The following is a 14,429-nucleotide window of genomic DNA, read 5'->3' on the forward strand; positions in this document are numbered from 1 at the left end:
TAAATTAGTCATTTAAATTCTTTTTGCTATTGTTGAGCAGAGTTTAATAAATGTTTATGTTTGTTTTTTTAAAACCTGACTCAATTCTATATTCATTGTTGCTGGTTACATGACATAATGATGTAAGACATAAAGTCAATTCAATTCAATTTTAGAGCCTCAATATCATATCCCTGCTTTTCTATTCTGTACCTCTAGAAATGAATGCCAACATTGCATTTGCCTTCCTCACCACCGACTCAACCTGGACGTTAACCTTTAGGTCTCTTTGCATCTCTGCATTTTGAATTCTCTCTCCATCTAAATAATAGTCTGCCTGTTTTTTCCTTCCATCAAAGTGGATGACCATACACTTTCCAACATTGTGTTTCATTTTGCACTTCTTTGCCCATTCTCCTAAACTATCTAAGTCTTTCTGCAGGCTCTCCATTTCCTCAACACTATCCGCTCCTCCATCCATCTTTGTATCATCGGCAAATTTAGCCACAAATCCATTAATCTCATAGTCCAAATCATTGACGTACATCATAAAAAGCAGCAGTCCCAACACCAACCCCTGTGGAACTCCACTGGTAATCAGTAGCCAGCAAGAATAGGATCCCTTTATTCCCACACTCTGTTTTCTGCTGATCAGCCAATGCTCCACCCATGCTAGTAATGTCCTTAGAATTCCATGGGCTCTTATCTTGCTAAGCAGCCTCATGTGCAACTCCTTGTCAAAGGCTTTCTGAAAATCCAGGTACACCACATCTACTGCATCTCCTTTGTCTACCCTGCTTGTAATTTCCTCAAAAAATTGCAGAAGTTTAGTCAGGCAGGATTTTCCTTTCAGGAAACCATGCTGGCTTTGGCCTATCTTGTCATGTGCCTCCAGGTACTCCGTAATCTCAGTCCCAACTATCAATTCCAACCACTGATGTCAGACTAACAGGTCTATAGTTTCCTTTCTGCTGTCTTGCACCCTTCTTAAATAGCAGAGTAACATTTGCTATTTACATAGGAAGGGTCAAAAAGCTACTGCATGCAATGCAATGTAGCACAAAAGTAGTAAAAATACCCACAATTAAAAATGTTTTTTTAGAAACATTTTAGAGTTCAAGTACATTTAGAGACACAACTTTACCACTGCAGAATAAAGATAAAGATAAAATCATTTAAACTTGCATATATTTGGAAGATTGGAATTAAAAGCAGTTCTCTAGGTTATTGACCACTAGAGCAGGTTGATATCACCATCTAAATGTCATAGATGACAAAGCTCTAAATGAAATGTAGTGCATATTTACTTCATAACTATACAAATCCTTCATTTATCAGTGAACACAAATCCTACAGATGTCATTGAATTGCAGCTTGACTTACAATATTAATTTTGGCAAGGAGAGAGAGAAATTCCAGCCAATCATGAATATCTTGTTATCTATTATTATTATTTGAAGAATGGGAGTTCACTTTGGTGCCCTCAGTTATCTCCAGACTGAGCCAATAACTTCCTCATTCAGTTTTGCTCACAGACTTAAGACGGCCAACTGCTCAATGAACTGATAAACAATTTATCACTAACAGACAATGCACTTTCAGCATTCTTTTTTTAATGCCTAAACTTCGAGGCAGTCCACCACAGTCATAAGTATATCTGGAAAGAAATCAGAAGTCAGATGCTCACTGTTTATCACTGGCATTCAGGACTTCAGGTCTCTGCTCGTGTTCTCACGTTTGTAAAACAAAATCAATTAACTACTCATTGTAAGCCGATATTTCATGTTCTCACTTCCTTGGTAGCTTATCAAGTATTTATTTATAAACGTATAAGAAAATCAAAGAAAAAAACATTGTTACATGAAACCTCAGCTTAAAAGACTACTAGACAGGTATATGGAGGAATTTAAGGTAGGGTGTTATATGGGAGGCAGGGTTTAAGGGGCAGCACAACATTGTGGGCCAAAGGGCCTGTACTGTGCTGTACTATTCTATGTTCTATGTTCTAAAACAAAGGTATTTATGCATTTGCATATCCCATTTGGGGAAACTGCTTAAGATTTCCCTTTATATGTCAAAATAAAATATACGTCACAAAATGCTGCTTTAAAAAAAAAAATCCTTATTTATGAGCAGAATAATGTGACTCCCTCTCGTGCTGGGACTCAGGCAGACACTAAAATGCAAGACACGATGTTTTCCTGGAAGTAAAATATTCTATAACACTCTTTGAGGAACAGCAGATAAATTTATCCTTTGATCAATATCACTTAAAAACAGAATGCAAGCTCTTCATCATATAGTTGTTATGGCAGAAGGATATCTGTAAATCGTGCTTGCTGATTTCTCCTTCCATCATCTTCTTCTACTTCTTCCTTTTTCCTTTTCCCTTCTCTGTTTTCCCTTAGGAATGAGGATGATTTGATTTCATCTTGGTTTTGTGGTTTCTGAATTCACTGATGAGGCCAATGTAGGAATTAGAGACTGTTCCACAATAGAAGACAGCAGGAGCCTGATGGAGCAGATAGGTGAGCAGTTTGTAGGTGCACTCCTACTGCCAATTATACAGGATGTGTGTGTGCTCTTATTGCACGAATTTAAGATTCTTAATACTACCTTGAATATTCCTTCCTTATTTTGAGAGGTTGCAGGCCAAGGATTCTTGGGAGTCCTTGAGATCATAAGATCATAGGGCCATGAGACACAGGAGCAGAAATGGGCCATTTGGCTAATCAAGTCTGCTCCATTATTCCATCATGGTGGATTTATTCTCAATCCCTTTCTCCTGCCTTCTTCCACTAACCTTTGATGCCCTGACTAATCAAGAAACTATCAATCTCCGTCTCTACGGCCACATGTGGCAATAAATTCCACAGCTTCACTACTCACCAGCTAAAGAAATTTCTCCTCATTTTCATTCTACATGTATGCCCCTCTATTCTGAGGCTGTGCCCTCTGAGCCTAGACTCACCCAAATTAGGATACATCCTCTCTACATCCATTCCATCTTGGCCTGTCCATATTCAATAGATTTCTATGAAATGCTCCCTCATGCTTCTAAATTCCAATGAGTATAGAGACCCCAAACACTCCTGGAATGTTAACCCTTTCATTCCCAGAACCACTGTCATGAACCTCCCCTGGATCTTCTCCAATACCAGCACGTTTTCTGAGATAAGGGGCCAAAAATGGCTCACAATACTCCATGTGTGGTCTGAACGATGCCTTATAACACCTCAGCATCACAAACTTGCTTTTATATTCCAGTCCTCTTGAAATAAAAGGTAGCATTGCATTTGCCTCCCTTACCACTGACTCAACCTCCAAGTTAACTTTTAGGAAATCCTGCACAAGGACTCCCATATCCATTTACATCTCTAATTTTTGAATTTTCTTCAATTTTAGAAACTAATCTACTCCTTTATTCCTTCTATGAAAGTGTATGACCTTACACTTCCTAACACTATATTTCATCTGCCACCTTTTTGCTGATTGTCCAAATCTAAGACCTTCTGAAAACTCACTGCTTCCTTGGCACTACTCGCCCATCCACATATATTTGTACCATCTGCAAACTTGGCCACAAAGTCATCAATTCAGTTATCCAAATCCCAATACTGACCCCTGCAGAGCACCACTAGTCACTGGCAGCCAACTAGATTAAGCCCACTTTTCCTCCACACTTTGCCTCCTGTTAGTCAGCTAATCTTCTATTCATGCCAGCAATTTTCCTGTAATACCATGGAATCTTATCTGCATCAGAAGCCTGCTGAAAATCCAAGTAAACAATATCCACTGACATTCCATTTTCTATCCTGATTATTATTCCTCAAAGAATTCCAACAAATATATTAGTCATGATTTCCCCTTTGGAAACAATGCTGATGTTGGCCTAGTTTCTCAGGTGCCTCCAAGTACCCCAATACCTCATCCTTAATAATGGACTCCAACATCTTCCCAACCACTGAAGTCAGACTAATCTGTAATTTTGTTTTTTTTTCTCCCTCCCTCCCTTCCTTCTTAGAGTGGGGTGACATTTGGAATTTTCCAGTCCTCTGGAGCCATTACAGAATTTAGTGATTTTGAACAGGCATTACTTATTCCTCCAAAGTCTCTTTAGCTACCTCTTTAAGAACTCTGGACTTATCTACCTTCAGACCTTCTGGCTTCACAAGCACCTTCTATTTAGCAAAAGCAACTACACTCACTTTTGCCCCCTGACACTCTGGAATTTCTGGCATACTGCTAACATATTTCACAATGAAGACTGACACAAAATAATTATTAAGTTTCTCTGTTATTTCCTTTGTTCCCCAATACTACCACTGCTGCATCATTATGGTTATTACCTCTTAAGGGTTCCTTTACCTTAAGCTCCCTAATCAAATCTATTTCACTACACAACACCCAAACCTGAATAGCCTTTCCCCTAGTGGGCTCAGCCACAAACTGGTCTAAAAAGTCCTCTCATAAGTGTTCTACAAATGCGCTCTTTTGAGATCTAGCACCAATGTGATTTTCCCAATCTACCTCCACATTGAAATCCCCCTCGACTATGAAAACATTGCCATTATTACATGCCCTTTCCATCTCCCATTGTAATCTATATTCCAGCTCTTGGCTACTGTCCAGAGGCCTGTAAATAACTCCCATCAGGGTCTTTTTACCTTTTCAGTTTCTTAACTCTGCCCACAAGTTTTCCACATCTTCAAATTCTATTCTACTTACTTCTAAGGATTTGATTTCATTTTTTACCAATATAGCCACCCCACACCCTCTGCCTACCTGCCTGACCTTTTAATACAACATGTATCCTTGGATGTTCAGCTTCCAATTATAATCTTCTTTCAACAGCAATTCAGTGATACCTTCAACATTTTACCTGCCCAGAACAGACAATTAAACAAGGAACCCATAAGTCAAAGCAAAAATGGGAAACAGATCTGACTATTAATATTGATGAAACAAATTGGTCAAGACTTTGTCTTGACAGTATGACAAATACAATAAATGTTCGACTTAGATTAGTACAATATAATTTTTTACACCAATTATATATTACACCACAAAAAATAAATAGATTAAATTCCAATCTATCTGATAAATGTTTTCGGTGTAATCAAGAAACTGGTACTTTTTTACATTCTACTTGGTCTTGTTTTAAAATTCAACCCTTTTGGATAAATTTAAGAGTCTTATTGGAACAAATTACTGGAATTCAACTTCCACATAACCCTGTATTATTTCTATTAGGTGATATTGAAGGGATAAAACCGAAACTTAAATTGAATAAATATCAGAAAGAATTTATAAAAATTGCATTGGCAGTAGCTAAGAAGACTATAGCAGTTACTTGGAAATCTGATTCGTATTTAAGTATGGATCGTTGGAATAATGAAATGGCTAGTTCTATTCCACTTGAAAAAATTACTTATAATTTAAGAGATAAATATGTAACATTTTTGAATATTTGGCGCCCTTATTTACAAAAGATAGGATGGCATATTTAAGTGCTCCGATAAAGATTTTGGTTACTTGGGGAAAGTAACGAAGAGTTAGACCAAATTTATTTTGAAGGCCCATGGAGAATGTGGAAACCTTCCAATACCCAGGCGGCTCTTTTTTTTTTCTCTTTCTTTTTAGGTAGGACTATATGGGGGTGGGGGGAAGGGTTAAGGGGAGGGGGGGGTGGGTAGATTTTATCTTTTCATGTATTCTTTTTGAAAATTTAATAAAAATTATATTAAAAAAAACATTTTACCTGCCAATCCTTCACTGTGCTACACGATCATCTACCTTATTTTTTATACTGTGTGGAATTAAATACAATAGCTTCAGTCCTGTATGATCACACTTTTCAATTTTGCCCCCATATTACCATTCAACCCATCCCACTCAATGCTATTTTGCCTAGTCATCTGCCTCTCCTTCCTAACAGTCTCATGACACAATACATCAACTTGTAAATCACTTGCTCTAGCTTCAGCCCTATCACTATGGTTCCCATCATTTGGTAAATTAGTTTAAATCCTCCCCAAGAACTCTACCAAACCTGCCCACAAGTATATTCATCCCCATTGGGCCCTTTTGTACAGGTCACACATTTTCAGAAGATCCCAATGATCCTGAAATTTGAAACACTGCCCCTTATAACTTGCAGTCAGCAAGTATGTTGCAGATTTTTTTAGAATTTAAAAATACTCGCAATGCACTTTTATTTAATGCCAGTGAAAAGTATATTGTAAAGACAAGAGGCTAAGAAATCCATATGCTGTGCAAAAAAAAAAATCAGTCAAGAACTCAGTCACCATCTAGTTCCATGTAAGCTGCTTCTGTGCCCTCCTACTCCACTATATCCTTATGCATAACGATCTATCATTAAGGACACCCATCACCCACGATATGCTCCCTTCTTATTACTGACAGAGTGGAGGCACAGGAACTTGAAGATACACATTCAATATATTAGGTACAGAACTCCATAAACAGTTGTGCATGAAAATCTCAGGAGATCAGCAGTTTCTGGGATACTCAAACCACCCCATCTAGCACCAGCAGTCATTCCCCAGTCACAGTCACTTAGTTTACATTTCTTCTCCATTATAAAAATCAATTGAATAAGTCTTCATGCTGGTTATGCATTGAGTTTCTGCCACATGATTGGCTGATTAGATATTTGCATTAATTAGGTGTAAGGTGTATCTAATAAACTGGCCACTGAGTCTACATTCCTTATTGTAATCTTAATGTAATTTATAGTTTATGTATTGCACTGTACTACTGCCACAAAACAAATTGCACTTCATACTGTTAAGTTAGTGATGTTGAACATGATTTTGATTCTGTTACCGTGTCTTAAGTAGTGATACCAAATAACAAACACTGAAGTTTTAACATTACTTGCCCAGGTATTTTTTATATGATCTGTTTCACCTGACCAAGACCAAAGCATGGATCTCAGAACATGGGATCCATTAACAGACAAGCCCACTTTGGCCACTCTCCAAAAATCCATACCTAATGAGAACTGAGGAACTCATTTGAACCCTCTGTTCCCAAATATCACCCAACTAACCCACACCTATTTACTAATCACACATTCACACACCTTAACTGACAGATGAGTGCATACGCATTCCCTTTCCTCTCATTTCCAATGGCATAACTAGGCAAGGTGTTCCTAATGGAACAACACACATCAAAGTTGCTGGTGAATGCAGCAGGCCAGGCAGCATCTCTAGGAAGAGGTACAGTCGACGTTTCAGGCCGAGTCCTGACGAAGGGTCATGGCCTGAAATGTCAACTGTACCTCTTCCTTGAGTTGCTGCCCGGCCTGCTGCGTTCACCAGCAACTTTGATGTGTGTTGCTTGAATTTCCAGCATCTGCAGAATTCCTGTTGTTTGTGTTCCTAATGAATGCTCCATTCCAAAAAATAATGCTCCAACATTCACCACAAATTATGAAAGGAAGCTGGTGACCAATATCAAAGAAGATACTAAAGCTTTTGTAAGTACAGCATGTAAAGGGTAAAAGAGAGTTGAGGGTAGATATAGGACCAATAGAAAATGATGCTGGAGCTATTGTAATGAGGGACACAGAGATGGCAGAGGAACTGAATGCGTATTTTGCATCAGTCTTCACAGTGAAAGACATCTGCAGTATACTGGACATTCAAGAATGTCAGGGAAGTGAAGTATGTGCAGTTAAAATTACGACTGAGAAGGTGCTCGGAAAGCTTAATGGCCTGAGAGTGGTCAAATCTTCTGGACCTGATGGATTGCACCCTTGGGTTCTGAAGGAAGTAGCTGGAGAGACTGTGGAGGCATTAACAATGAACTTTCAAGAATCTATAGATTCTGGCATGTACCGGATGACTCAAAAATTGCAAGTGTTACTCCACTATTTAAGAAGGGTGGGAGGCAGCAGAAAGGAAACTATAGGCCTGTTAGCCTGACATCAGTGGTTGGGAAGTTGTTGGAATCGATTGTTAGGGGTGAGATTACGAAGTACCTGGAGGCATATGACAAGATAGGCCAAAGCCAGCATTGGTCCCTGAAAGGAAAATCCTGCCTGACTAATCTGCTGCAATTTCTTTTGAGGAAATTACAAGCAGGGTAGAGAAAGGAGATGCAGTATATGTGGTATATTTGGATTTTCAGAAGGCCTATGACAAGCTGCACATGAGGCTGCTTAGCAAGATAAGAGCCCATAGAACTACAGGGGAGTTAGTAACATGGATGGAGCATTGGTTGATTGGCAGAAAACAGAGAGTGGGAATAAAGGGATCCTATTCTGGCTGGCTGCCGGTTGCCAGTGGAGTTCCACAGGGGTTGGTGTTGCGATCACTGCTTTTTACGATGTACGTCAATGATTTGGACTGTGGGATTAATGGATTTGTGGTTAACTTTGCCGATGATACAAAGATAGGTGGTGGAGTGGGTAGTGTTGAGGAAACAGAGAGCCTGCAGAGAGACTTAGATGGTTTAGGGAACAGGCAAAGTAGTGGCAAATGAAATACAATGTTGGAAAGCGTATGGTCATGGACTTTCGTGGAAGAAATAAATGGGCAGATTATTATTCAGATGCGGAGAGAATTCAAAATACAGAGATGCAAAGTGAATTGGGAGTCCTTGTGCAGGATACCCCAAAGGTTAACCTCTAGGTTGAGTCGGTGGTGAAGAAGGCGAATGCAATGTTGGCATTCATTTCTAGAGGTATAGAATATAAGAGCAGGAATGTGATGTTCAGGCTCTATAAGGCACGTGAGACTGCATGTGAGACTACGCTTGGAGTATTGTGTGCAGTTTTGGGCTCCTTATTTTAGAAAGGATATATTGACATTGGAGAGGGTTCAGAGAAAATTCACGAGAATGATTCCAGGAATGAAAGGGTTACCATATGAGGAACGTCTGGCAGCTCTTGAGCTGTATTCCCTGGAGTTCAGGAGAATGAGGGGGAACCTCATAGAAAAATTCCGAATGTTAAAATACCTGAACAAATTAGATATGCCAAAGTTATTTCCCATAGTAGAGGAGTCTTGGCCAAGAGGGCACAGATTCCGGATCGAGGGACGTCCATTTAGAACAGAGATACGGAGAAATTACTTTCGACAGAGGGTGGTAAATCTGTGGAATTTGTTGCCACGAGCAGCTGTGGAGGCCAAGTCATTGGGTGAATTTAAGGCAGAGATAGATAGGTTCTTGATTAGCCAGGGAATCAAAGGGTATCGGGAGTGAGGATGACTGGAAGAATTGGATTAGCCCATTACTGAATGGTGGAGCACACTCAGTAGGCCGAATCGCCTACTTCTGCTTCTATGTCTTACGGTCTTAACTTCCCTAATCTCATTAAGTCTCTTGAAACTGAAACCCTGGGAACTGTCACCCATCGGTGGATCTGTAGGGGCAAAGATTTTTTGCTCAATTATATATGACAGCAGAAAGTCCATGCATAAAACCTACACTGGCTCCCTTCTGTATCACAAATTCAACTCCATCATCATGGTTCAGAAAAATGGCTAGCTAAATAATTTTAAACAACAGGAATTCTGCAGATGCTGGAAATTCAAGCAACATACATCAAAGTTGCTGGTGAACGCAGCAGGCCAAGCAGCATCTATAGGAAGAGGCGCAGTCGACGTTTCAGGCCGAGACCCTTCGTCAGGACTAACTGAAGGAAGAGTGAGTAAGGGATTTGAAAGCTGGAGGGGGAGGGGGAGATGCAAAATGATAGGAGAAGACAGGAGGGGGAGGGATAGAGCCGAGAGCTGGACAGGTGATAGGCAAAAGGGGATACGAGAGGATCATGGGACAGGAGGCCTAGGGAGAAAGACGGGGGGGGGTGACCCAGAGGATGGGCAAGAGGTATATTCAGAGGGACAGAGGGAGAAAAAGGAGAGTGAGAGAAAGAATGTGTGCATAAAAAGGAGTAACAGCTGGGGTACGAGGGGGAGGTGGGGCCTAGCGGAAGTTAGAGAAGTCAATGTTCATGCCATCAGGTTGGAGGCTACCCAGACGGAATATAAGGTGTTGTTCCTCCAACCTGAGTGTGGCTTCATCTTTACAGTAGAGGAGGCCATGGATAGACATGTCAGAATGGGAATGGGATGTGGAATTAAAATGTGTGGCCACTGGGAGATCCTGCTTTCTCTGGCGGACAGAGCGTAGATGTTCAGCAAAGCGGTCTCCCAGTCTGCGTCGGGTCTCACCAATATATAAAAGGCCACATCGGGAGCACCGGACGCAGTATATCACCCCAGTCGACTCACAGGTGAAGTGATGCCTCACCTGGAAGGACTGTTTGGGGCCCTGAATGGTGGTAAGGGAGGAAGTGTAAGGGCATGTGTAGCACTTGTTCCGCTTACACGGATAAGTGCCAGGAGGGAGATCAGTGGGGAGGGATGGGGGGGACGAATGGACAAGGGAGTTGTGTAGGGAGCGATCCCTGCGGAATGCAGAGAGAGGGGGGGAGGGAAAAATGTGCTTAGTGGTGGGATCCTGTTGGAGGTGGCGGAAGTTACGGAGAATAATATGTTGGACCCGGAGGCTGGTGGGGTGGTAGGTGAGGACCAGGGGAACCCTATTCCTAGTGGGGTGGTGGGAGGATGGAGTGAGAGCAGATGTACGTGAAATGGAGGAGATGCGTTTAAGAGCAGAGTTGATAGTGGAGGAAGGGAAGCCCCTTTCTTTAAAAAATGAAGACATCTCCCTCGTCCTAGAATGAAAAGCCTCATCCTGAGAGCAGATGCGGCGGAGACGGAGGAATTGCGAGAAGTGGATGGCGTTTTTGCAAGAGACAGGGTGAGAAGAGGAATAGTCCAGATAGCTGTGAGAGTCAGTAGGCTTATAGTAGATATCAGTGGATAAGCTGTCTCCAGAGACAGAGACAGAAAGATCTAGAAAGGGGAGGGAGGTGTCGGAAATAGACACCTTATAGACACAGCTGTTACTCCTTTTTATGCACACATTCTTTCTCTCACTCTCCTTTTTCTCCCTCTGTCCCTCTGAATATACCTCTTGCCCATCCTCTGGGTCACCCCCCCCCCCGTCTTTCTCCCTAGGCCTCCTGTCCCATGATCCTCTCGTATCCCCTTTTGCCTATCACCTGTCCAGCTCTCGGCTCTATCCCTCCCCCTCCTGTCTTCTCCTATCATTTTGCATCTCCCCCTCCCCCTCCAGCTTTCAAATCCCTTACTCACTCTTCCTTCAGTTAGTCCTGACGAAGGGTCTCGGCCTGAAACGTCGACTGCGCCTCTTCCTATAGATGCTGCTTGGCCTGCTGCGTTCACCAGCAACTTTGATGTATGTAGCTAAATAATTTTATTGGTATTCATTCAATTTATATACATTCAATCGCTAATTTTGTCAGCACACATAATCAGGCAGTTTGCTAGGATATTAAGAAAACACCAAGCTTTGTGAATCTAACATACACATTACTATGGAGGCATATTATTGCATATCATATAATCAAACAAAGCAAAGCTATCAATTATAAAATGTGCTGGAACTATTCCCCAGTTGTGTATTTTATTTTTTGAAGGTCTAGCGTGGACTTCCATTTCATAAACCAAAGGGAGTATTCATTAATTGAACAGTTGGTGGAAATAATCAATACACATTGATTAAAAGACCTGCTTGCCTAAAATTCAATAATTTTCATTATCGACCAAGGTATTAGAAAGATATGGTCAATAACTTGAGGAATAAAGCTATTAAATAGCCAGTACTGATTGTAAAGAAAATAAATACAGTAATATTATGAGAATCAGCTGTTGGTTAAAGTTACCTCTGCACATTTGTGTGGTACTGAATACAACAGGTAGAAGATACTCATGATTCTTTGTAGTAGCAACAATAAATAGAGTTCCAGCACCATCAGGTTATATGTTAGGTTTCGAGATTTCGAGATTTGGAAAAAAAAAGATAAATATTTTTCTATTTCATCTACAATGACTTTAAACTTTATTGGCAGACACACTATCATTCATCAGCCATCATTCATAGATCCATGAGCCAGTCCTTGTTAAGGATTGGAGGTGGAGAGGGTCAGTAACTTTAAATTTTTCGCTGTTATCATTTCCGAGGGTCTGTCCTGGGACCAGCATGTAAGTGCCAACACAAAGAAAGCACAACAACAACTCTTCTGTCATAGAAGTTTGTGCAGATTTGACATGCCTTTCAGAACTTTGACAAACTACTATACGTGCATAGTGGAGAGTACCCTGACTGGTTGCATCAAGGCCTGGTATGGAAACACCAGTGCTCATGAACAGCAAAGCCTACAAAATGGTGGACATAGTTCAGTTCATCACAAGTAAAGCCCTCCTTAGAATTGAGCACATCAAAAAGAAATGCTGCCGCGAGAAACTAGCATCCACCAAAGACCCCTTCCATCCAGGGCACACTCTCTTCTCACTGCTGCCATTGGGAAGGGGGCACAGGAGTAAATGGTCCCACACCATCAGGTTCAGAATCAGTTCTTATCCTTCAACCATCAGGCTCCTGAACTAGCATACATAACTTCACTTACTTCAACTCTGAACTGAAACCACAACCTATTATATCACTTTCAAGGACTCAATAACTCAAGTCCTTGGTATTATTTATCAACTTATCTATTTATTTGTTTGTTTGTTTTTACTTGTACAGTTTGTCTACTTTTGCACATTGGTATGGCTCAATCTTTGTTTAAGTTTTACATTGGTTCTATTGTATTCATCTGTTACACTGTGAATGCCTGCAAGAAAATAAACCTCAGAGTAATATATAGTGTTGCATCATGGCTTGGAATAGAAACATAAATGCCTTTGAATAAAATACCTACAAAAAGTAATAGAATCGGCCCAATCAATCACAGGTAAAGTGCTCCCCATCATTAGTCCTGCTTTCCATGTAAACTGATTTGACTCATTTAACCAGTGGTCTATTTGCAGGGACAAGAAAAAATGATATGTGGTCTGAGCATCCAAGGTGGGGGCAGGCAGACCTTTTGCATCTCCCCCTCCCCCTCCAGCTTTCAAATCCCTTACTCACTCTTCCTTCAGTTAGTCCTGACGAAGGGTCTCGGCCTGAAACGTCGACTGCGCCTCTTCCTATAGATGCTGCTTGGTCTGCTGTGTTCACCAGAAACTTTGATGTATGTTGCTTGAATTTCCAGCATCTGCAGAATTCCTGTTGTTTGCAGGCAGAACTGTTTTTAAGTTGGGATGATTGAAGTCACCAGCAATGACGAAAAAAAATTGGGGTGAATGACTTGAAGATCACAGTTGTAGAGTCTGCTATAAGAGTCAGCTACTTATGTTTTCTTTGTTAATGATCTCCAGGAAATAATGGTTCAATGCACTGTATGTTAATTATTTGTTGTCTTCCATTAATTTTTAACCCAATGCTTTATTGCAATCGCTGTTAACCAATAAGAATTCCTGGCTGGCTACACCAGAGTTGTGGCTCCTTTGAAACTAATATATCAATACCTTACAGACAACACTGAGAAAATTAATTTCTTTATGTTCACTTAACAAATCTTAAAGAGCATTTTGTGCAAAACCATGCCATCAGAATGTGAAATTCAGATCTATATAAAGTAAAACACATTCAGGGCTTTCAACTATCCATACAAGACCCCTATGTGATGAAGAGGGTCAGCTCGTATGGTACATTTAAGAAAGTAAATGCACTTTGACCTCACTCTCTACAACCTCAAGGCAGTGCACCTGATTGCCTGCCTGCACTGACTCTCCAACTGTAGCAAGTTATTCTGTATTCTGTTATTGTTTTCCCTCGTACTACCTCAATTCACTAATGTGATGAAATGATTTGTGTGGATGAAATGTTGTGTTTATGATTTGCTGCTCTAACTGCAAAGTCTCTTTGCGCTGTGCCTGCCTTGAAGAGATTAAATATTTTTCTCGATGTGGGTCCAGTGAGACCCTCTCTCACTGAGTCCTTCTCTGTGATCTCTCACCAATCCCTGCCCATCTTGTATTCCTTCCCTTCCCCAACTCCAGCCCCCCTGCCCCCAATCATCTTATTCTGGCTATACACACAAAATGCTGAAGGAACTGGCTGAAAGCTCTTGGCCCGAAACATTGACCGTACTCTTTTCCATAGATGCTGCCTGGCCTATCGAGTTCCTCCAGCATTTTATGTATGTTGCTTGGATTTCCAACATTTTCTCTTATTTGTGATCTTATTCTGGCCTCTGCCCCCTTCATTTCCAGTCCTAATGAACCCAAAATAATGACTATTTATTCCCCACCATAGATTCTCCTGACTTGCTGAGCTCTTCTAGCATTTTATGTGTGTTATGCTGTACTCTGCATTCTGTGTTACTATTTACTGCCTCTATGTACTTAAGTATGGTATGAACAGGCTGAATGGCTTGCAAACAGAAAGCTCTTCTCTCAGTTCAGATGACAATAATAAATCACTACCACCACAAATACAGG

At 40.8% G+C, this 14,429-nt stretch overlaps 1 protein-coding gene across 1 annotated transcript in view; it reads right to left on the bottom strand.

Annotated features, from left to right (window-relative positions):
- sntg2 (syntrophin, gamma 2) overlaps nt 1–13,959 on the bottom strand; it is a 357,770-nt gene extending 343,811 nt beyond the window's left edge. The window contains exons 1-2 of the mRNA XM_063068605.1: nt 13,946–13,959; nt 13,015–13,171 (exon numbers count right to left, since the gene is read on the bottom strand). Of these exons, the coding sequence (XP_062924675.1) occupies nt 13,015–13,171; nt 13,946–13,959 (171 nt within the window). The remainder of the gene's footprint in view (nt 1–13,014; nt 13,172–13,945) is intronic.
- Between the last annotated feature and the right edge of the window lie 470 nt (nt 13,960–14,429).

Source organism: Mobula hypostoma, chromosome 2, assembly GCF_963921235.1.
Source record: "Mobula hypostoma chromosome 2, sMobHyp1.1, whole genome shotgun sequence".
Classification (NCBI taxonomy): Eukaryota; Metazoa; Chordata; class Chondrichthyes; order Myliobatiformes; family Myliobatidae; genus Mobula; species Mobula hypostoma.